Source organism: Sinohyriopsis cumingii, chromosome 18, assembly GCF_028554795.1.
Source record: "Sinohyriopsis cumingii isolate HCF-2022 chromosome 18, ASM2855479v2, whole genome shotgun sequence".
In the NCBI taxonomy this organism is placed as follows: domain Eukaryota; kingdom Metazoa; phylum Mollusca; class Bivalvia; order Unionida; family Unionidae; genus Sinohyriopsis; species Sinohyriopsis cumingii.
Window position 1 is genome coordinate 36,169,063 of NC_142978.1, and position 26,601 is coordinate 36,195,663.

General features: G+C 35.8%; 1 protein-coding gene across 7 annotated transcripts in view; it reads right to left on the bottom strand.

The window, feature by feature from the left end:
• LOC149776400 (uncharacterized) overlaps positions 1-26,601 on the bottom strand; it is a 78,187-nt gene that overhangs the window by 15,483 nt on the left and 36,103 nt on the right. For all 7 annotated transcript variants that reach the window (XM_089940804.1, XM_089940803.1, XM_089940802.1 and 4 more), the window contains 4 exons: positions 21,444-21,573; positions 12,338-12,522; positions 9,469-9,616; positions 1,394-1,530 (listed from right to left, as the gene is read on the bottom strand). In XM_089940804.1, coding sequence (XP_089796930.1) covers positions 1,394-1,530; positions 9,469-9,616; positions 12,338-12,522; positions 21,444-21,561 — 588 coding nt within the window. In that variant the 5' untranslated portion in view covers positions 21,562-21,573. The remainder of the gene's footprint in view (positions 1-1,393; positions 1,531-9,468; positions 9,617-12,337; positions 12,523-21,443; positions 21,574-26,601) is intronic.

A 26,601-nucleotide genomic window follows, 5' to 3' on the forward strand; every position in this document is an offset into this window, starting at 1 on the left:
TTCAGTGAAAGGTAAGATCTCTTAAAATTCACTGAAGTTTGTCCTCGGTGAAATAAAACATGAAGACAGACCATCTCTTTATCCAGTAGCTACATTCGATTCTTAGCTATGACACAGCTTCAAATCTCGAAAACCACGTAACCACCAAACCTGAACATCCTCCAAAAAAGTCATCAATACAGTTCCTGCTATCAAATGACTGTTTGGTAAATTGGACGTACAGAGCATTACTAGAATGTAGCAGGATCATTGGCAAGCCTACTTCTGTTCGGTAGCTGGACAAGCTCCTCGGCCCGGCCTACAGTTTGTGCAAGCCGTCGACCAATTTATAAGGGTGAGCTCAACGAGGATATATTTGTGCTTGTACAAGGGTAGGAGATGAGGACAATGACTCCTAACGTATCAGCCAATAACTGTTGGATAATGTGGTCCCAACATTCATTGAACTGACACCGGCATTTATTTATGCCTACATTGGCGCAGAAATAATACGTACACGATCGAAGGCATTTTCTTTGTCACTGGCAGTCCGACGTATTGTAAAGAGATACATACTATCAACTCACAAACACATATAATTAAGGTTGAAACACAATTCTTTCCAGACATCTGTCTTGATAAACCTTTGAACTTTTCGAACATCATACAGTCCTTATATTTACATAAGTTTTAATTACACTATCCAGAAATCACCTATAAATGTTTTCTGAACATTAATAATTTTATTCAATTGTTTGACATAAATCAATGTCATAAACTGGCACGTGTCAAACCCAAGTGGTCAGTTATTGAGTGGAAATACTTACAGAAACTATCTATCTGTTAACTGTTAATCTACAAGAAAGCTATATATATATATATATATATATATATATATATATATATATATATATATATATATATATATATAGAACAACATACATTCTTGCAGAGCCGCATTTTGTGGGTATATCAAAATATAACTCATTACCTGGAATCGCTTGTCCAATATCCACACATATTCTTCTATTCCGTAGCATTTGTTTGCAAGCAATGCAGAGAATTTAATTTAAAAGTCCGAAGTCAGGATACTACCTTTAACACTTTGTGAATTTAAATGTGTCAGTCTCTTTACATATACTTTTCATTTCTATGGTTTATTTACTTTCAATTGTTCTTTTCTATTAAAATAATTTATGTTTGTTTCGAACTGTTTTATTAATTGCAGTTCATATATCCGCTTAGGACATTTTTAGATAAATCAAACGAAACAATTTGAGAAAATGAAATAGAATGAAAGCATATTTCTAAAAAGATTTAAAAAGTACAAAAAAATAAATATGATATAAAACGAAAATAACTACTGACGAAAAAATAAGCATGTTACCATAAACTCAGAGAGGCTACTTCATACCTCGTAAAATGTGACGTCCGGATTTCCAGTCTTTTTGGCAAGAATTTCCCCAAACCACTGAAATATTCTTATTCCAGGATTCCAACCATATCCCGATAATAAATTCGGAAGCAAACTGAGGTAGCCATAAGAGTGGTCTATAATAATAATAATAATAATAATAAGTAGTAGTTGTAGTAGCAGCATCGTCATCGTCATCGTCATCATCATCATCACTGCACTATCAATGTCTACTGTCATCTCGCAAATGGGAAGTAATTACTTGTGGCTAGTATACATTCATAAACTTTAAATTGCGTTGACTCCACCATATGAAAAATCAAAATGAAACGAGGGGTGATAAAACAATAGGTAATATATTTAATGAAACATATTTACATCAGATGGTAGGCGTATATTTCACGTCAATATTCATCAGAGCATGGCGATTCACTACGGGGATCTACTCGGCGTGCTTGTGTTCTAATAAAGTTATCATGGCTGGTATTTATACGGTCTGCTATCACTATAGATCATTTTCAGTTGCTATTTTTAGCTGGCCAAACCAATCCCAGAGCCGCATCCGGTATGGTCATGCACATTTGACGTAGGGCAACTTGGGTGACCTACACTAGTTACATGAATAGAACATTTGTCATTTTAGATCGCCGCAGATAGTAGTAAACAATAATATGCCAGCCCACAAGTGTAAGAGTTGAACTGTACGCTTTCATAAAGTTTTTGTTTTTAAAACAATAAATGAGTATCTATTGCTTTATGTTACTGCATCGTGACTCTCATGTTTACTCCGCCTCCCCCCTTTATGACTGCATGGTAATGAATAATCCGAAAATAAACAAGTTACCTTGTGTAATTAGCAGTAAACAATGAACACCAAAGGCGGGACATCACATATTAAGCAGATTCCTCAAAGATTTGCCATTTAGTTAATAAATTAAATGGGAATGAATGTGAATCCCAAAACTGCTTTTGATACATTGGATTGGCTAAGGAATTTACTCTCCTCCCCCCTTAGTTTGCTAACTCCTTGAAATATGGATAATAATGATGAGTTAACTCGTCCTGCGATACATTTGCAACGGCCAGTTGCTTCAGTACTATCAGCTATGTGTAACTCGTGTGGCTTCTCGGAATGGGCTTGGGATCTGATTACGATGGCATTGATAATGCTGTGTTCACCTGTATGCATTCATCCACAATGAAATTAAATGTATGCAACAAAGAGACTTTTAAGTCATGTTTCGCGAGTATATAGTCTTGAAGAGTCACCTAAATACATGTAGATTTGTACTATTTGTCATTCAGGTCACATAGGAAAATCGTCCACCCACTCCTTTCTTTTCAGAAATGGATAATCTTACTTTGTAAGTCCTATCCAGAACCGCGGACAGGGTAGGACAAATTCCGGGGACCACAACCGTCAGGGGGTCCACCATTGTTTCAATTCGTGATTCATTGGGGCCTATAGGATAATTTTTCCTAGGGCCCACAAATCCTGTCCGCTGTTCTGTTCCTCTCTGATGCTTTTTGTGCTCGTATCTACCTTTCTGTTTTAGGCAGAATACTTAACTATTCACTCATGATTTTTAAACACACTATTTCTCTGAAGGGTGTACAGATGTCAAACCTTTACAAATTTGTTTGAAACTTTCTTCACGAACATACACTATGTTAACGACAATCGCTTAAAAGTTGCTCTACGTTGAGTGCGCAAGCGTTAAATATTGGCGTGGAAAAAACCAAATTCGACTTCCTGAAAAAGGTCTATAACTTTGTCATACAGTGCAATAAATCTCATAAACATGCATGTGAATCTGCGGACTGTAATCTTTGAATGGACCATTATGCGACCATACAAAAAATATTGGATAAAATCATTTGGATGTATAAGCCGGCGACCTATAGTAATAACCTACAAATCTCATTTTACCATTTCGATACTACTGGATCATGATTATGACCCCACGTTCCTTTTCCGTGCTCGGAACCATTAGTAATTTTCCATTTCCTCAGAAAGTCTCAAATTCGGCCATGCCACTCATTTTCTTCTTGATTGCCACCGAGTACAGTTTATTAATCGTATTGAGACTACCTTATAATGCCGCGAAAAAAATACGTGTTTGTAAATGTAATCGTATCGAAATATTATTTTGATGGCGCCACCAGAGACACTGGTTGCCACTGATATAGTCACGACAAAAATGCCCATTTGAACACATATGATGGTTGCCGTATTTGTGATTCTAGCTATACGCAGACCAAATGTTACCGGGGCAAGCGAACAAATACTTTAATAATGTCTGAAATTGTTTTTGTTTTAGTTGAGTCAATGCTGGGTTATCATATTCGATGGAAGAGATAACCGTGGTGGATTCAACGGTGAATTCAACCTCTCACTGAAGAAACAATCCCTGAATATTTCTTCATCTGGTGGTAAGTCAACAATTTGGCGTTTGTTCGTGCAATGATTCCAAGCTGGTATCGAGTTGGCAATGGTACATTGCGATGGTTCCAACGGTCTATTCATATATGACTCTTAACAAAATTATAATTGCGCATCTACGAGGGTTTGTTAACACCGGTTTGAAGCAGATATTCGTGGACAGCTGAAACGAAATCATTATCAATTTTATCATCGTTTGCTGGTTTATGAATAACCTCTTCAGTATGTTCCTCAACCACGTTAGCGTCCTTTACTTATATGTATTGATAAATCCAATATCAAACACAGGCACCAGAGACTGTTAAGTATAATTCAGACTCGCGCACATTTAAGAGGTGAGGTATAAAAATCAACTCCGATAGCACTAAAAACGTCGTCCATTTATTTAATTAATCTTTACTTCCTCTTTTTTCGCTGGTGGATATGATCATGCATACGCCCGTTAAATTAGCATATGTGGTGGTCCAGGCTTGTCTGCGGACTGTTCATCCAAGTAGTGGTTTGTTGTAATATATTCATTATCAACAGTATATTTGATATACGCAACCGAGACACAAGCGAATCTGATTCCTCTGACTTCATTGATCACGGTCAGATTATTTGCAATAACCCCTCTCTGCCTGACAACAATATCTTGAATGTCCACGTTAGATATTTTAAGTTTGCCTGTTCGATCATTAAAACGTACAAGCTCACCCGTCTAACGTCAGGAACAAGCCAACCAGCAAACTCAGTTAAATTTGCTTCAGTGGCACACCTGCTCAGATCCACATCAGCGCCGTGTCGGGCTGGGTAATGTCCGTAAATATTAGTAGACATTTTGTATAATATTAATTGTACTTTAATGTAATGTCAATCAATCAATAATATAAGCCTGACTGAAAACTTGACCATGCAGATCATTATAATAATAAACAATCGTGTTTGTCACGAGTAGTGTGGCACTATTGATTTTGTTTGTTATTACTATAGGTCGCCACATTCCATACCCAATGCCTTTATCGTCTTTTATGGTCTCATACTGATAATCTTCGCGGATTATATTCTGAGGGTTCACATTCATACTTGTATGATATTTTGCAATAACACACACAGTCACGAGGATAGATGGCAGTGACCTATTTAAATACTAACAATATAAAACGCTCATGCCCACGATACTGTTCGAAGTATATTCACAGACAAAACTATGTGTGTGTTTTGTGACGAGTGGGCGGAATGAACGATTTTGATACAGCGTACAAATATGTGGAGGCCGTCAGCCGAGAAGTATGTTCCGACGCCGTATCAAACGAATTCATTCCACCAACTATGCACAATAGACTTGTATGAATTTGTATTTATTGCATATTCCTCGTGTTATTCACTCATTGCTTTCAATTTTTTAAATGGATACCTTTAAAAAATGAATCAGGCATTTTGCGTTTTATGAAAAATATTATACAACCCTGAGAAAAATATCCGTGTACATTACCTGGGCTAGGTTTATATATTTAATAGGGTCATTGCCCTGTCTACATTGCTGATATGTATTCACTCTTTAGCTTTTAATTATTAAAAATGTTGTCTAGGACATGTACATTGATTTATTCTGCAGCCACAGGCAAGTGGATTTTCCCCTCACTTCTCAAGTGCAACAGAGGTTTCGGATCAGGAAGTGACCTTCTATCTTTCATACTGCTTATTGAGCAGACACTTTCTTTATACGCAAATTCCACAACCCATCAGTGATTAAGTACATTCAATATTAAACAGAAAGTTCATCACTTTACAGTACTTTCAATTATCTATTTTATATTTTCAGTTCATACAATCAGTTACTGATCCACTGAACTTAAAGTGATAATTTTAGCATATACTGTTTAAGAAATCGAAGGACTTCAGTCTCCTTCAAACATGCGGGCTAGATTTTTAATATGTATTTGAATATATTTAAACAGGAAAATTCTAAAAGAAAATGCAATGCTGTTTTGGGGGGGCTCTCTTTATTTTCTACTTGAACAGTGGCAAGAACATAAATGTAAATATAGAGTTCCCTCTACGTGCCACTGTGATGAAAAATTCTCAGTAATATTGTAACAAGACGTGATTCTTCTACGTTTGAGTAATATTCAAAACAGCCCCTGATCTCGGTGATACATCTACCTTTATGTTGCAGAAGTTTGTCAAATTTATTCCCAGATTTGCTAAGCAAATTCGATTCTTCAGTAGTATTATTGTACAAACTGAACGTTCATCCACTTAAACGTGCTCTATACAGACTATAATTGTAGTATGAAACTCAGAAGCCGATATAGATTTTGGCTTAAGTTTGGTATTTTAGATATTTGACATTGTGGTCTGTTTCTTGGGAATTAAGCAGAAGGTAACATTTTCTCCGAAAGTAGAAAGATTTCTGACCATGCACTGTATCTTGGTATAATTTCCTGTTACTTTCTTACTTTGTCTGAATTTTCTAAACTTCAGCAGCCGAATTCTCTCTCTCTCTCTCTCTCTCTCTCTCATGTTTGCATATCAGCTTCATCTAGGAAACATTGTCTAATATTCTGTCCAAAACATTGCCGTACCTAGTGTAGCTAACTTTAGTTTTTCAGTGTCAGATATCGTGAAATGCCCATAAGCTGATCGTCGCTACTTTCAGTGCTCTTCCTTTAACTTAAGAGGCAAAAGCGGCCATTTTCACCCAACATGACTTCATTTCCTAAATTTTCAAACGTTACAATTTTGAATAATTTAACGATGAAAGCAATAAATCATCCTCGATATTTTGTACGTGGACTATAATTGATTATTTCATGTTGTAAAGGTAGTTCCGGGCTGGGTGTGTGATACAGATATTTTGTTAGTGGACTATAAATTGAATATTTCAAGCTGTAAAAGTGGGTTCCATACTGGATGTGCGATACGGAAATTTAGAAGTGTCATACGTAATCATATATTGAACATCTGTATGGAGCCAGATCCAGCACGAAAGATTAAATGAGTAATCAATAAAGAACTATGTATCAACTATATTTCAAGTTACCAATGTCCACAAAAAATGGTTAATATTTGTGTTCATCTGGAAGTTTACAATGATATTAAATGTTGGATCAGTTCATTTGAAATTAGTGGTGGATAAATTCATTTCAAATTAGGGGTCGAATCTAAATGCAGAGCTTCTGGGGTTTAAATTAATTAGATTACGTCGATACACATAGGTATCAGAAGGCAGTTGATGTAACTTTTGTCACACTAGTTTGGTTTGGAAATAGTCAAGACTTTTTGGAGTGCTATTTGAGCACAATAATAATAATAATAATAATAGGCGGCTGACAACTTTAAATAATATAACTCATACGAAGTCTTATTATAGCCAAAACTTATTCTTACCCAAACCTAACCAAATTATGAACTGATTTTCAGATTGTTGGATTTTCAGATGTACACCAGTAGCTGACAAGGAAATTGATAAGCTCAGGTCACTCTACGCAGTTATCTGAAAGCAGAATTGTAAAATTCCAACCCTGTATATTTGACTCATCTTGCAAAAGCTCTCAAAGACTATTACACTGAAAACTAAGATTTGTAACCAGACAATGCTAGTTACAAAGGGGCGCTTGGGAAATATATTACTCAAAAGATATAATATGCACATTCTACACAACACAACGTCTATCTCTCATTGATTAATTGATCTTCAAACTATGTAATATTGACTTACTTAAAACGAATACGCTATGTCATCTTAAATGTAATTTACTTTTTCAAATTTATTGAGCTAGAAAACTAAGTTTCATTGTTCTGAAAAAGTCAGGAGGCTTCTGACAAGTTAAAGACCATATTTAAGACTGCACCAGTTCATACAGCTCAAAGTTTCAGTCAATAATTTAAAATGTCTGTTGATGCAAGTGCTGTTGGGGTAGGAGCAGTATTGATTAAAGAAGATAAAAATGGTGTTGATCATCCAGTGTGCTAATTTTCTAAGAAACTAAATAAGCACCAGATAATTTTTTCCACAATCCAAACGGAATGTTTGGCTTTCATACTGGCATTACAACACTTTGAAGTTTACATTAGTTCAGCTCCTTCTCCGACTATTGTGTTTAGTGATCACAACCCCCTTACTTTCATCGGCAAGATGTAATGCAAAACTGAGAGATTATTAGGGTCGAGTTTGTTGTTGCATGAGTATAATATTGACATCAGGCACATCAAGGGAAAATACAACTTAATAGCAGATGCACATTCACGTCTAAAGAAATATACTGTTTCATGTATACTTTGCATCATTCATAAGATTTCATCTTATGTTTATTTACCACATGTATATTTGACTTACAGTAAAGAGAAAGCTTTATTGTATACATTTTTCTTTTTCTTTTTTGAGGGGAATACCTTTGAATAATATTGGATGTCATTATTTTTTTGTATACAATCCATTTAATATGTCGTTCGATTGCATCATTTCCTATTATACGTGTTCTCAAACTTAATTTCTTGTCCATTGACATCCATTGACTTGTACAACAGATTTACTGGTGTTCACTTGTCATGTATATTTAATTTAATTGTTTGTCTGTTAGTTTTAATGTTTTTTATTTCATTATACGTTATTGGAATGTAACATTGTTTGCTGGACTTGACCTTGTCTAGCACTGAGTTTATTTCTGCTTGACCTGATTTATTAAATTTTTAATTTATGTAAACAACTAATAATATCTTCATTATTCTCTATGTATATGAACTTATCAATCGAATTATTATTCAGGTAAACTTGTTGATTTGGGTCATGGTTTTGGAGATTCCAAAGTGAATTTTACAGGCTATTGTGTTGTAAGTAAACAGGGCTCATTCGACAATTCTAGAAAGTTATTTTCCATTAGATAATGGTTGTTGTTAGAAAATGCTAATGTGACCTGAGGTCAAGCAGAGATTTATATTACTTGTGACTGAGGATTTTACCAGTTGTGCTTTAACATCTAGCACTTTAACTTGAATTATGTTATCACCAGTTTGGGCTTTATTTATTTTCTTCAAATTTTATTTTATTGAAGTCAAGTGATTATTTTCTCTGGAAATATGAAAGTGCTCTGATAATTTATGAAAGTGCTCTGATAATTTTTTTGGATAATGACATTCACTGGAATTTATATTGAATTCAAACCTGGAATAATATTTCTTTCATTCATCTAGAGACTGTTGATACATCAATACTTCGTAGGCTATAACATACATGTCATCGCCTTCAATTTTGGATCTCTTCGGGACTTAACTGAGTTTTATTCAGGACTTATTATTAGGACTTGTGTCTTTAATTCTTGGGTTATTTTTGGATTTAATTCGCAATATCGTAAGTTCTTTTTTCTCATTTTTCACTTTGTTTTCTAGGCAAATAAATTATTTGTTGAATTTTAGAAAGCTTGTTGTCTTCATTCTTTTTTATGTTACTTTTTTTAAAGAACATAGACTCATTACACATTATAGACGTATTCTTTAACGTTTCACGGTATGGGTGAGCTTTTCGGACGACGCATGGCAGATTATCGGATAAGATCGTCCAGATTTTCTTCAGAACATGTAGCTAAATGACAGAAATCTGAACAGTATAGAAGCATTTCTGTTTCATCAACCGTCAAATTATATTACTTACCGATGAAGATCTGCGATAAATCTTGACTGAGGAATTCCTTTATTTCGTCCGCGCTATATCCCACTGCCAACAAGGCGGCTGTCATTGCGCCTGCGCTGGCACCTGCGTATCTCTTGATCTGTCGCATAATATCTAGTTCTTCCAAGACCTTAAAAATAAGAATGGGGACACAATATACTATACATACAATTTTGTTTGTGTTTTTCTTCACTGGTATCTAATATCGAAATATCCTAAACGCCACTAACGACATCTCAACTGTATGTATGTATGTATGTATGTATGCATGTATGTATGTATGTATGTATGTATTGCATCTGTGAGTGTATGTGATTATTTGTACGTTATAGGTATTTTGTATATTGTATGTGTACCTTATAGAATGTGCACTTTTCATCTGGAACTTAACTGATGTAGTAAGACTGCATCTTGTCACATGAATAACAGATTACATTATTGGTATCTGTATAGTCTTGATATAGTTGATACGATGTAATTTCAGAATTAATAATTATACAATGAAATTGTTTGGGCTAAAAAGCAGCATGCCATTTAAATACACGACGACGTCTACGTGTTTTGAGCAGATATAAGGAAACATTTCACTAGTAAAGTGGACTCATCGAATTGTCATGAGTGATGATGTCACGAATGACAATAAAAACAAGTTTCAATTCATACGTGAAATATGTCCTTATATCTACTTAAAATTCCATATATTTTCTTCTCCGTTCTGTGCCTATCCGGTAAAGAGCTGCAGTACTAAGTAGCTGAAAGGAAGTTCCAAAATAATTAAAAAATACGTTTAGGACAAAGATTTGGGATAATGTTAGTTTGTACCTATAATGATTTCAAATTGTTTATTAGGTCATATTAATTACTGTTTCCATATGACAACAAATAGATTTCTATTTTCTTTAGACCATTTCTAGCGAGGATTGATATGTTGAACACTGTATAATTTACTGAAGAAACATCACAGAGCAGTTGTATCCAACCGATTTCAGACTTGTGACATCTTAGAACAAAATAATTTAATGATTGTTAGATTTGGGTTCTTATAGATAGTTTTTATTCCTGCATTCAAACCTGAATTGATGTGTGTTTAATCGTTTTGAGTGTTAAAGTCCGTACTTAAACAATTTTATTACTTTATTTAATCAAAGGTTTACCCTACACATGTGTATCGTTGGTCGTACAGTATAACAGGTATACAATAGTGTATTTGTATTGAATAGCCAGTCATAGGTCATGTAAGTTCAGTCATAGGCAAGTTTTCATTGTTTATGTGCAGAAGTAATTATAAAAATTTTAATACTTGAAGCCTACATTTTATTCTTGGGAGCTCGTTTTTAGGCATTTCTAGGTTTGCCTCATTAATTATATAAATGCATACTAGAGGGTCAGGGTCTACAGTCATTGCTTTTAAAGATATATTTATCCCGAGAAGAAGAAGAAGAAGAAGAAAACGAAGACAAAAATCCCCCATAAAACAACGACGAAATAGATCTAAACATGGAAATACAGCTTTGAAAAGCATACATAAGGGGAGACATATTTCCTAAGCAGGAAAATAAAGTACATCCAAAGATGATATTGCCATTGTGGTGATAAAAGTGGCATCGCCACTGTGGTAATATAATTTTTCTACCACCGGTATATTTAAATATCTCAGTCTGAAATATATGATACATTTTTCCACTATTGATATATTTCAATATCTAAATATGAAATACATAATAAATATTTCGGTCGTGAAACAACAATGGCACAGTAAAAGGCTCTTACGCATCGCAAGATGAAATACCGTAATTAATTAACCCCACTACAGCAATTGTAATGATTAAAACGATGTTCTAAGTTTACTGTAAACGAGGCCTCTGTTAAATTTCTCCTGATATTTGTCTTTAAAAGTGTTTTGAATCTTCATTGATCCTCAAATACCATAAAATTGTGCATGAGATTTTTCCAAGCTTGATGTCTTATTTGCTGACATGGTGGTCAAAGTAAATTACAGTTTTACCACCAAAAGTCCATCTCTGCTATGATTTCGACAAGTATATCCACGAACTCGAATTGATGTAGAGAATATTTCTGCTGTTTTGCGGTAAGAATAAACAAGATTTAAATTAGCTAGTGACTTATTCAATAATTTCCCAGATCTAAAAATTAAATTCCTTCTCTGCAGGCTTTCAATCTTTCGTTTTGTTTAATCAGGTTTTAAACATTTAAAAGGGTCTCCATTTCTCACACTGTTCTAATTCATGCTATACGCGGGGACGATTTACCGGAGAATGGTGGTCTGTACGAAGTGTTTTCATATTGTAAACTAATACAACTAGAAGACCTGGTCATTGCTTTGTGGACGCGATAACTTCGATATTATCAATGCGTTTCTGCGTATCTGGGCGCGTATATGTTTGTAAAGGAGAGATGGTTAAAGGAGAAAGATAGATAATTCACGTCCATATCAATATGGTCAAATGAGAGAGAGACAGAGTGAGAGTTGTTTGTGTGACCGTGAATATGTAAAATCTGTTATTATAATTAAGGACATTAAATTATAATAGGGCAACTGAGCCAAAATGTCGTTCGCGTGTGACTGGGAAAACAAGATATCGGACTGTTTTCCATGATACCAAATTTAGGTCAAAACGTAAGATACACGATCATTTACTTAAGTTTACCTCAAGACTCAGTTTTTAATGGTGATACCAAGTCCGGTCTATAAGTAAGGATTGAAGTTTCAATAATAAAAAAATTGACCGAAGAGACAAAAATTTGTCTGTGTATTATTTTTTTGTGTTCATTGTTCTACGACAATGAATGTGTTTGTAGCTAAAACATGCAAATGGATTGACGAACTGACCTTTATTGCTCCACAGAAGGCTAGCCCCTTGTTTCCACCTCCTTCAAAGACGAGATTTTCGAAAGGGAACGGGTACTTTCTTATTTCAGCTAACATATCAGCATCGACTTCATCAAAAACCTCATCGTAAGAGAATTCTTTAGATGGGTCCGTTTTAATGTTGGACTCATCACCATCGTCCAATTCTGCAATTAGAACCAGTTAAATATATATTGATTGTTTTGAGGTTGTGATCCACAAATTATACAAATCTAAAATAATAATGAATGTGTTAACAATATATTTCTCTCGATTCCCGGGCTATTTGTCTTTAATGATCTTCACTGTTGGTGTGTGACATGCAGGATAATACGGCAAAGGGGCGTGACGCCACCGCAATATGGTGAAAATGTTGTGATAAGGGTTGACAGCTTTAACAAGTAAACGTAGACGATATATAGTCCAGGCGTCATTATCATAAAATATGTGGAAAAGTTTCACCAGGCATCCCGAAAACAAATTTTCGGAGAAAGTGAGGTACATAATAGCACTCCTTGAAAGCAACAAGGAGGAAAGCAATTAAATAATGTAGGGTTAAAAGTACATGTGAACTGACAACTGGCTTGTGTAAAGGGATTGTAACCTGGGCGCAAAATATTTAAAACTGGTTGATATGTCTCTTCTAACCCACAGCTGAATTTGGTAAACAAATAAATAAAGAAGATAAAATACTTTTTATCAAGAAAATGAAGTAAAAGAAGTGTTTGAAATACCTATTTGTACTCATCTAACTTTTCTGGCTACTCCGCAACACACCGGGAATAATTTAAAGTGCACCATCGCACTCACCGCACCTCCTCGTAGAAAAAGGTTGACGCCATATTACAAAAATAATTTGACATTTTAAATTGATGATCACGCAAGCGTGGTTTAATCAATTTATGATGTTTGCGATCTCATGTCAAACAATTGTGTTAAATGCAGGATAATGTATCATAAATACCAACAGTCTAAGCAGAGAGATGATGTCCAGTACCAGTACATTACAGTACCATGTGAACAAGTTTATGTTCAGCATTAGCAAAACTAGAATGACACCTTATTGGAAAGCTTGCAGACATCATGTTTTAGTTTTTGTGTTCTGATATTTTGCAGTACAGCAACACTTTAAAGGCTATATAGTACGAGGCGAGTAAAGTGACACACCACGATAGTAAATCCGGGGTAAATCTGATGGTGGGAACTGAACCCTCAATATTCTGGTAACTAGTCCAACTCCTTAACTTCGGAGCCACCGAGGATCGAACCCAGACAGATTATTCGTCACACTGTAATCTCTTCTTCCTTCGAAAGAGACTGTTTGGCGGAACGAATATCCGTTTATCGAAGACAAGGAGACGGTTACCCAAGATGTGCCAATATAATCACTCTTTTATAATCAATCTCTTAATTCCTAATAAATATGTCTACTTAGACGACAAGGGGGACGCACAATTGTCCAAAGCGGAAGATATCCTCGTGCACTAAGTACCTACTGACGCTCAAATGAAATCTACGACAAAGCTATTGACAAACCTTGTACCATTAACGGAGCTCGACACTTTTTATAATGGTTCATGCGACAATTTTCATCTTGCACAATGACCGTTTTGAGAGCCCCACATTTACCAGGACCAGTACACAAACCTATAATGGAGCCAGTACACAGAAAGATGTGCCCCATGCCAGTGGAAACAATATATAGTGTGCCAAAACATCCACCACAATCTGTCTCATTTACAGACAAAGAAGAATCTCAAGCACCAAAGAAAAATGTACTGGTAATAGGCTGCTCCATTCTACATGGAGTAAATGTCAGAGGATTGAATTTTTGTCAAAAATGTGCAGTATCAGGTGCCACATAAAAACCGTGCATGATGAGATCAAGCTTTGTAATCTTATAAACTTTTCCGCAGTTGTCATCTATACTGGAGGAAAATATGCAGCACAAAGAGATCATGATTTGGAACTGACCGAAGAAATATAAGATCCAATTCTGAGACATATACATACTCAAAATCCCAAATGTAAAAAAATTTTGTGTGAATTGACACCACGTGTAGATTGTGACGTTTCTGACGCAAATGAATCTATCACATGACTAGCACAACAATGGAACTGTAACTTGGTGTACAACTATCAGGATTTCATTACTAAAGATGACTATATTAGCACAACAATCGAACTGTGAACTGGTCTACAACTACCCGGATTTAATTACTAAGGATGGCTAAATAGACAATAAACTTCATGGTAAAAATGACCAAATTCACCTTTCATATGAAGGAGTAGAACTACTTGTCAAAACATAAATGATGTCCTCAGAATTGTGAACAAATACACTGACGGACGTCACTTTCGATATAAAATCAGAAACTCACGAAAAAGTCAAAACTTTGTGAACTGAGGTAAACATTTCCAACATTATGGACATTTAAGGACAAGTCAATGATGTAATCTTTGTGGTCAAATAAGCCATAATGTTACTGATTGTAGGCATAGGTGGTAAGGGGTTTGATGCTCAGTATCTTCCGAGATAGGCTACAATGCCTAAACTAATGCCTCTGGTCAATAGGATACAGGCAATGATGCCGTTACTGTTGTTTCAATCATGGAGGCAAATAGTTTTATCTCGGACTCTTGTCAATTGATACATTCCAAAGACTGTCTGGTAAATCAAGTGTCAGTTATATAAACAAATTCAGCATCTAATCTTCTGTATATTGGGAATGCATCAAATGTAGATGTAATAAATCCTCTAGCAGTAAAGATTCCAATACAACCAGCATTTATACCAGGAATAAGCAGATTGTAAATACTGTAAAAAATACATTTAACAGGACTAAGAAACAATCTATGCACGAGAATAGGTCCGAAAATAGCAAATAGGATAAAATGACAGCAATACAAATAATGCAATTGTATGTAGAAACAAAACAAACACTATAAATGTCTGTATAAATAGTTATCGCTCCTTGAGTGCCCCAAAATGTTACTGGAATCTTATTTGTATTACAGTTATACATTTAGGAGTTTTAGGAAAAGGTGTCAACACACATACATTTTAAATACTATGAAAACACGAGACCATTTTGTCTGTATTTAATGAAGATGAATATAAAATCTGGAGAAATTAATTAAGGAATATGATTAATAAAGCACAGAGAAACCACTAACCAAGGTGTCTAGATAAAAAACAATCCAAGAGATATCTGGAAAATATTTAAGGAATTCGAAGCAGAAAAGTACAAAATAAGATATATCATCCCTAATTGATGGTGGAAACCATGTTTATGATCCATATGATATTGCAAATATTTTCAATGAATTCTTTGTAAACGTTGCCTCCGAAAATGCAGAACACAGCTAAGACTCTGAATATTCATAACTAATACATTTCTGTTCCAAAAACTTTCAAATGCACTAAATTTGAAATACCGGAAATAAGTTCCATATTTTTTTTTGAATTCCTTACACAACATGGTTGTTTCGAAATCTACAGGGCTTGATATGATTGGTTCAAGACGTCCCAAGGCAGCTGCACATATACCAATATCAGTTCTTCCATCCGTTACCAAATTACTAGAAAGCATGTACATAGTTCTTTTTTGAATAATCTCAGGCGGTCACAGTTTTCATACTTGACAACGTTTCATCTGTTCAATCACATGCACAAACATGATAGAGAAAGCTAGCCTGAAGCTTTCGACCACACTATACTGTTAGTGTATGTGTATAGAAAGAGTTACTAAATTTATGCGAAGTTCAATTAGCCGTTCTGTTATACCGATACAACAAATTTCATCATTGAATCGCATGAATGATTGAACTCAAATTGCTGGCATTTCACCATTACCTGGCTGTTTTCTGTCCTTTCCAAATTCCTGTTGGTGACACGTCAACGTTGCCCTATTTCATTTCCTTCTGTCTCTCTCATTCTCTATTTTTTTCGGGTCAACAACTGTAAATTGACCGTAGTGTGCTCTCTTTCCTCTGTGCAGTAAGGTATGGAGCTATTATTCCTTCGAATAAAATATATACACGCAACCTAAATATTTGTCAGGTCTTTTTCCTTCTGGGATCGAACAATATTCCACTCTTTTTACTTCAAATATTGTATTATCGTACTTCAACGGAACTTAGCTAATATGGTCATTTTGCAATATGATACTGATACAAGGAACCCAATTATCATAAATTAATGTATTCTCCCTCAGCTGCTAATGGAACCATGACGTAACTAGACCTCTTAGATACACTATTACATCCCATGGTGGGATGTAAATTACAAATTGAACGATGTCGATTGATTGAGCTGATCTCTCTATCAAAAGAATCCACAACCAAACTAAACAAATTAATTAAGAAACTTCATGCCTTGTCTTGAATACATTACTTGCTAATTACCAATTCATTAACATAATTCTCACATTTCGTATCAGAGTAATGCATGCAATTCCCAAGATACAAAACTTCTAGTACATACAATCCACTAAATAAGAATACATTATGAATGAGATTCTTACAATACATGAATCGTATCACATTTAGGACTAATGTGCGATTAACTTCTGAACGCAAAGAAATTTGAAGTATGAATTTAAAACGAATGATCTCAACAAATAATTACAAACTTATATCAATGAACATATTGTATGTGATTGAGACTAACCGTGTGCTTTATCAAGATAGCTCTTACTATGACCAAATCCCTCTTTGGTTTTAGGGTCTCACAGATTCTTCCATAATCCATTCCCTTGGACGATTTATTAAACGAGAAAAATTTACTTGTTGCTTTCTTAATAGTCCCTCAGACTTCTCTGTGACTGCTGAATTTCGCAAGGGAAATTACTTAAAACATTGAATTTCGTTTGTCTGGGAATCACACCTCCTCGTTTAACTTAGCCAATCAGGATTAACCTTTTCTAAACGCCAAAATTTTAACATTCTCATCAAAGTCTGAATAATCCTCTCTAGTCAAGCTTTAGAAATAACTAATTGGGAACATATCAACTACGACATATATTTCAAGTGGCCAAATATTTCCCAAAATGTGGCTTTGGTGTGTCTTAAATTTGCCATTTTCCTCTACTTAACCTTAGGTTAAGATGGATAATTTCTATCTGTCTCACTGTTATCCGAACGGACTCCGATTCAAATTCAGTTAAGCCCCAAACGAGAGGATAACCCTCACAAACTACTAATTTATTGCGAGCCTAGTCCATACATCAATATTAATTGTTACGTGTGACACTGACCACGACAAAATGTACTGCAAAAATATGTACCAAACTTTAACACCATTAAACAACTGGTACAAATATTCGAAAATTTTGAGACTCCAACGAAGGGCATGTAAAATAAGTTTTGATCAGCAGACAAAATTCAAATTGCAGTGTTTCCATTCAAAGTATTACCAATAGATGAAATAATATTTTGAGAAAGTCCAACACAATGTACTAGATGTTTATACTTACACCAAACACCATTTTTCAGGAAAGAGGATATACTTGTACCCCAAATATAAGATCATTAATAGGGCACAAATTCTAAATACCCAAGCCTAAAAAGGGACTATTCCAAAATAGCTTTCAATATTCAGGCGTGTTTCTTTAGAATAACATTCCACATAACATTAAATCAGCTCCAAGCATCTCCTCCTTCCACAAAATGTGTATTAGATGGATGAAATCATAAAATGAATTTAAAAATAAAAAATTCAATTGGTGTATTTATTAAAAGCGTGCATCGGTTTCATTTCTGCAGCAATGTAGTATTTATGGCAATAATTATTTATATACTGTGCCTTTGCTTGTGTTTGTGAACATTTTATTACCACTTTCTATTTTATATGTATCTAATAGAAGGCCTCAAGGTAGATTAGTTCTCATTTGTAACTAACTGAGTCACCCTCACAGAATAAGGTCTGTATTAATCTGCACCGGCACTGAACGTTTTATGTGCTGATTTGCCATTTTGTTGTAAAGCACTCCATGGACTAACAATGAACAATATCCATGACTGTTTAAGTTAAACTGTACGCATAAAACTTATTTACGTAGATTTCTCTATCTTATTTTCTTTGAAGCATACTATTTTAACTTATCGACTTAATTGTACATACAAACAGTTGGTAATTTCATGGACTACGCTGACTATCAATTGATCATAATGACCGCAAGTTTCGCTCCACTTCAGGAAGTTCTGCAAACTTCGATTATCTTTTTGTGGAAACAGTAACTTTCGCATCACATACAATTCATTCCGCACGACTACTGGCCGAGTTACAAAGGCCCCAGGTAACCTTTTCGCAACTGTCACAAGTTAACAAATAAAAATATGGTTCATCGGGCAAACTTTCCATCTAAATCCACCAATGCTGGCGTATTGTTCTCTTTATTATATTTGTGTTGTACCTTGGAGCTATTTATTTAATTTCTTCGCTTAAAATGTTGAAGTGAATCTCTAACATTTCAGATTCAATTCTGACTGTTGTAAAAATGGTTTCTCGGGTCAAAAAAGAACATACAAACAACTTGTCTCTTTAGAAATAAATCACAAATAAAATATACGAGGAATAGAAATAGAAGTACCGACGAGGTCTGATCGAATGATAACTCGTGGGCCTTGATAAAAAGAAAATATAAAGAGGGTGAAATAAATTTGTTGTTTACAATTAATATGATTACTCGTGTATGGTGTGATGTTTCCACACATTGCGTTGCAGACTGTTTTGTTAAGGTAGGGTTTAGTGAGCAAACAGATGCCATTACACTTAATAAAGATGCTGATAATAATAATGTTACCCTTGCTGTGGTGCGCAAAGCATACTTGGGTATGGTATGCTAATTCTGATAGCGATGTGTTTGGTCTGATAACGAGGATTACGTTAATTCTGATAGTGTTAGTGCTATACTTGTGTTGGGTCTGATAACGAGGGTTATGTTAATTCTGATAGCGATACTGTCACACACGTGACACCAATAATTGTTTGTGAAATTGGTGATCACCAGGAAGCAATCGGTATATGTATAAGAATTTGTATGTTGACACTTTTAAATGAAATTTAAAACTGACTAGTTTATCATTGTTGTTTCCTTCATGATAACATGTGTTTATACGAATGTATATTGCTTGAAAATTGTATTTCCATTACATTTGAGTTATAACAGTATTCATATCAGTATAGATTGTTTACTACGTGTATGTCCAACGTCATCGGCATAGACAAGTACATAAAATAGTCCAAGTCCCCCTGTGAAACGATAGGAAGTCAGTGTTTAGTGCAAACATCTTTAGTAATTTAGAATATACCCAAAATAAAATAACCAGTCATCCATTAACTCTGATTCAATATATGGTTAATACACAGTCTATAACCCATGAATTTTCTAGCCCCGATTAAGCAATCGGTCCCTTGCACTAGAATCGAGCAACCATCTTTAAAAAGGAACCGAATGTGTTTTTACAGCACTAGTTTCATGGCATATGGACGCGAAAAAGAAACATTTGGAGCGAAAAGTAAAGAAGTGTAAGGTACCCAAATAAATTTTATTTCACGCGAAATTACATTTTGAATTCTTACTGTATACACAAAAGATGTATTAAATATGTCAACATAGCAACCAAACAGAAGCCTTTGTTTTTTAATCTGACTCCTCCCAACCCCGGCCCCCTCCGTGACGGTGCTGAATACTTAGATATGTCGCAGATAGAACCTTCAAGTTTTAGATTATTATCTCGCGTCGCAATAATGATTTTCATGGCCCTGGCGAGGAGGGAAGGAGCAATGGTTTCGCTATTTTTTCAAGCCTCGTGATAAATTGATATGTACATTTCGTCCTCAGTTATGTGAATACGAATGGACATTATTGTCAGTACATGCATATTAAGTAGGCTCATAATTGAATATTCTCACTTTATCTCCTCACAAGTGTTTTGACCTGAGCCTAGTATATCTACCCTAATAAGGATCTAACAACTGATATTATTAGTGCTTCCTACAGTGCACATGATTAGATATAGAAATTAAAAAGGACTGGTACATGAATGATGATCAACGTTGTCTTTCTATAAAATACTAACGAAGCGGCGTTGTTTATGTAGTTAGCTTACCAGATTAGTGCTGCTGATGCTGTTGTTGGAGGGTTTAATGCCATTTTTTCAGCACACGATAGGCTATGGATGGCTGCCAGTATTAATGGTGGAGGAAGAACCGGGGGAAACCCCGGAAAGAACCACCGACCCACGTGAAGCTACTGGCAAGCTTTCTCACATACCTACATTAGCTGAATCCGAGGCTCGAACCCACGCAGACAGAGGTGAGATGGCAATGATCCGTAACGGACAGCGCTTTAGACCACTCGGCCTCTCAAGGCTCCCACCAAACTAGTGATTATTATTTTTTTTTTTTGCATGATCAATAGTTTAGTGTTTCATACAAATTACTTAAGAAACCATCAAAACAACGGAAAACGTGCATATCAAATATCTGAAGACTGCTGACATCACAAAGTCGTACGCATCGCACCAGGAGGAAAGAACTTGCATTTATATTTTTCAGAAATGGCGTGTCTGTCGTTGTGAGGGGTACAGAGATTTATTTCTTTTCTTTGATAATAAACAAAGAAGTTGCGAGAGTGAAACAGTAACTTATTTTTAGACATGCAGATCAAAATTTGTAATATTTGTAGAAACAAGGCTGAAGGTGTCTTTTGATTATGTCTGTCATTTAAGTGCCGCAAGTATGACAGAATATAATGACTGGTTGCCCACATTGCAGAGGTGCCCATATTGTAGAGGTAGTTGTCCAACGTAGTATTCTAATCGAATGACGGCTGAATGGTACAATTTAATTAATTTGCATGTAGTCAAATTGTACACAGATATATAACAAAACAAACTGAAAAAGACGATAGGCATATTTAAAGATTTGAAAAATAAGATACAGATGTAAAAAGAGAAAACCAATAATGTTTTACAGTTATTCTCACGAAAACATGCACTTCATCAATCGTGCATGTATATACATCATACTTAATTTTCGAAAAACATTTACTTGTAACGTCAGCTCAACTGTTGTTCTCACCTTCCATTTCCACCTTTCTCCGCACGAAGGAATCTTGTGCATTGTGTACATGATTCCGCATTTCATCTTTCCTGTTTTTTATGGCTTGGTCAGAGCCCGTACCTATCATGTTACCCATCTTTTATTTAGTCTGGAAAACAAACGGAGATAATTTAAAGGATTGAAGGTAACGATGACAACGACTATTTGGTTAGTACGGTGACCACATGAACGTCACATACAAACCAAAAAAGATTACTTAATAAATCGATACATATGCACAAAATGAAATTAATATCATACTTGACTCCATGCAAATAATTTGTGTTGCCTTCAGAGAACATGCCATCTGTTTTGTTTCTTCTGTAAATAACTCATTTCAATATACACGCTGTCTGACAGTATTTTCATTTATTTAGTCGTTAGTGGTATCAGTTCTTAAAACCTTTTTTGTCTATTTAGTGACACAATAACGAGAAGATCTATCCATACAAGCACAATTGCTGTACAAAACAATTTATCTTTATATAAATTATCACCACTTAGATAAATAGCTTCAATAGGCCGATGCGTCTGCAGGTGTTGACACTAAAACTGCTTGGTTCGCTATTCGTTATGCCAGGGACAAATTATTTATGCCCATCCTACGAAATGTAGAAAAGGCCAGTTGAAAAGCATGATTGCATTTCGACGTATATAAGCAACAAGTGCAATTATATGACGGACGTAGGATAATCAAATATATTCGAGAGTCTTTAGGCTTCGTTTTCACAACCAAATTAAAGAAACGTAAACAAACGCCATATATCTCAATACTATGCTGAGATTTTCATTCTGTAGCAATAAAATGCACTTTAGATGAAGTATCATAATTTATTAAAGGTACTTGAAAAGTTCTGAAAGTTTTGTTTTACAATTTGTGTTTGTTTAAACCTGTCAATAAAATTAATGCCGATTATAAACACAAAAACGTTCTTTAAAAGAATCTGCATCTGCACGTGCAGCACGCCAAACACGTGACAATATATGCGCGTGTCACAACATACGTAAATGATAGTGACCTAAAAATGTCAGAGAAGAATAGTTCTGATGCTTTGCAACGGGCATACTGTAAGGTCCGGCCGCTTTTATGATAGTTTTCATTTGATATCTTGGCTGGCTTGGATAAAATTTGAGGTTGGAATTCTCATTATCCTACCATTCTGAGGTGGTTTCGTTCAGAACACGATGGACGCGAATTGATGAAAGATTGCCCACGTTATGGAAAAAAGTTGTCTGCGATTGTTGAGCTGGAAGTTGTTGCTCTGATAAAGGAAAGTCATGAAGATGCACGATACACAGTGATGGATATTTCTGCTATCAGGGTTTTAGTATGTCTGCTGTTATCAATATAATGAAGAATCATTGGAAGCTCAAAAAGGTTTATGTAAGGTCGGGCCCAGATGTTGTTACGGCTGACCAAAAGTGAACACTGTTTGGAATTGTCAAAAGCCCGGCAGACATCTATTAAAAGTGAACAAAACGACTGATCCGCAATGTACCGGTGCCCGCTACAGCTAATGTCACTAGATATTTTTTAAGCGTCTAAAGCGTTGCTAAGAGATGCAACATAACTGAACCGGTATCCGAGATATCAATTTACTCCATGGCAACGTACCGGAGCACAAAGCCGTTGTAATGACAGACTTCCTGAAAGAGCACATATCCAAATTCTGCCATATGCTCCATACAGCCCTGATTTCGCTCTATATGGTTGGTTGAATCCCTATATCAAAGAGTCACCGACGGGCAGACGATATCAAAATCGCAATTGGGATGGAAGGGTAGTTTTCAAGTGTATGAACAACATACCACAATGTGAATACAAAACGACATGAAATAACTACATAATCAGACTGTGCATGGGAAGCATTTTTAGAGGATGTAAAGACTTTGGTTTCACTAGTAAAAAACTTTGTTACGCAGAGCACTAAAATTCAGATCTTTTCCAATATCCCTCTTAGATGCCATATTTATCTTTTCTTGATATCAAGACGGTTTGGGGTTATCTTTTTACTATTAGTATACTACGAATCATATATGGAAATACAGACATGAAACATATATCTAGAAAATGTCCTCTAGGGATTATTTTGTGAAGTTTGTACTTAACTAATGCGCGTGAGCAAAATATAAAAAACTAAGCCAGTGGCGTCGCTAGGGGGGTGCGGGGGGTGCGGACCGCACCGGGTGACACCATCTCAGAGGGGTGACACCAAAATGAAAAATTGCAAATTTTACAGAGCACACACTGCTCGGCCTAGTCGGATTTCATAAGCGGATAACCGATCATAGTTAAATACATGACTAGCAGGCACAGCAGTGGCGTCGCTAGGGGGATGCGGGGGGTGCGGACTGCACCGGGTGACACCATCAGAGGGGGTGACACCAAAATGACATTACTAAGGATTCTGTATGGTCTGTTACGGAAGGAGGACCATGGGGGTGACACCATGAGCTACGGCACTGGGCGACACCAACCCGAGTGACGCCACTGAACTAAGCATATATATACACACCTACCTACTGTCTATGAAAGCGCGCAAACTATTAAAGAGAGAAACCAAATGCACCCTTTTCACCCCAAATATTAAACTGCTGCTTTGAAGTACTATTCAGTCTTCAGCGTCCCCATCAATTGTTTTATTATAAGCATACTTCCCGTAGATTGCAAGTACAATATGTCTGTCAGATGAATCATAATACTTGCATCACATCATAGATATGATACAGTTAAGACTTGTTTCACATTATCATTATTACACATTACCAATACTACACATTATCGATATTACACATTATAAATATTACAAATTATAAATATTACACATTATCAATATTACACATTACCAATATTACACATTATCTCATTACATTGAAATTACGTATAACTTATATAAGTCGGATTACTGATTCATTTCCCACAGAGCTTATTGTTAATATATTAAAAAAGAAATATAAAACCTTTATTAGCTTGGCGTACAAGCCACACGTAATTCTATTCTTTGAAATTAAAGTAACATTTTTACGACACGAAAACATGTGCCTTTCAGCATGTTTTAGGCCTCGCGTTGTCTTCAGTGAGAGTGTCTGATCCGCACCAAATAACATAACTTCGCACCAAGAGTCCCTATGCTATTTTATTAGAAGGATATTAAATGCAGAATATCGAAGCTGTAATAAAGTAAACAGGAAAACCAAAAGTTTTTTTTTTTAAATGGAGACATTTTCATTTGAAACCAGGAAATATTTCTCATAGCTAGGTGTAACAAGTTAGAAAACTTCAGAGATGGGTGTCACTAAAACATATTATGAAGGACTTTTGGAGAGAAAGTGCAATCTTATTGAATAGAAACAGGTTCAAATGCTGTTACTGAAAAAGGATATTTTGGTCCAATGCAAATTCCTAAGGCCAATTAACACCAAATATGTATAGGCTGATATAATGATATGCATACGGGGGACTCCAAACAAAGAAGGTCAACAGAAATTCATCATTTTTTCAATCTTACAAAACGCATTAGCATTCTATTTCTTTTTTAGTTTGCATAAGTAGTTAAGTGGGATACCCTAGCGTCAATGGGACTTAGCATTAAAAAACACCCTGGGACACTCTAGCGTCAATGGGAAATTTAACATTACGGAAAACCCTGGGACACTCTAGCGTCAAGGGGAATTTAACATGGGAATAAATCGTGGGACTGTCTAGCGTCAAGGGGAATCGAACATGGGAATAAATCGTGGGACTGTCTAGCGTCAAGGGGAATTGAACATGGGAATAAATCGTGGGACTGTCTAGCGTCAAGGGAAATTGAACATGGGTTTTTTTTTTTTTAAATTTTAAAAAAAGGGTAGGCAATTGAAAGTCAATCTCTTTTCGAGAAATGTGGGTGGCCCTGAAAAGGGCCTTTGGATTTATGTTAATATGCCCTTAACATAAAGGGCATCTGCGGCATCTTCTTGTCCTCAAGCTGCGTCTTAGTGTAGGGCCATAAATCAGAGTCCTCTTGAGGCAACCTTGTCTTTCCACGTACACTCTTCGTATCCATAGACTGGTGTCTGACTTGTGGACAAGGGTCCACTTGGATCGGACATACATGAGCATGTCCGTCCTAAACATCATTAAAGACACAAGGGTGGATGATTCGACTGTGGTCCACATCTTGAGGCGACGAGAACAGGTGAATCAATGCAGTGAACTGCGCTTATTTATAGGGGTAGGAAGGATTGAAACGGATTGAGTTCATTGACCAATCCAAACACGCGTTACAAAATTCAGTCAGCTCGCATCCAATCCGAAGAGAGCAGTCTGTGACGTCACTTGGTCTATATAGATTCGCTAGCGCCTGTGTGCAGTCAATCTATGTGACAGTGATTCAACATGCCGGAAACTCAGAAAACGATTAACTGGGCTGCACCAGCAGTGGAGACCGCCCAAGGGAACCTGGACTTACTTTCAGAAGAGGTAAATTGGGATTTTGTGGATTTTCTTACCTCGCAAGAATTTGTTCCGGAACCTTCATTACCGCAATTGGAGAATTTTAGACAGAGACAGAAAGAAGAATTGGAGAAATTTATACAACGACAAAAGGAAGCGGAACAAGCTTTTCTTTTACAGCAACAGCAGCAAGAAGAAGAGGTAAGAAAAAAACAAGAAGAAGAAGAAGTAGCAGCAAAGAAACAAGAGGGTGAAAATCAAACGGTCACGGTACTGTTGGACATTTTAGCGGAGTTAAGAAGTCTGAAACAAATGTATCAGACTTCTTTATTACGACCGAAGAGAATACGACCTTCCCGAGCTAAACACGTCAACCCTGTGACTAAGCCTACCGTACCACCCTTAGTGATTTCAACCCAATCATCATCATCAACAGTACGCAGTCCAGAAGTAGGCCTTGGTCGTGGCAAAGGCTTAAGACAGTTAAAGTTGATTGCTTAAACTCACCCCTACACCAAAAACCAAAGGCCCTTTTCAGGGCCACCCACGTCTCTCGAAAAGAGATACACTTTCAATTTGCCAATGACTCAAAAAAAAACAAAAAAAAAAAAAAAACATTTTACCCCTATAGTACGTGTCTGTGTATGAGTGCGTGAGAGTACGTTCTTATTTTAAAATCAAAACCCAAAGACACTTACCTTA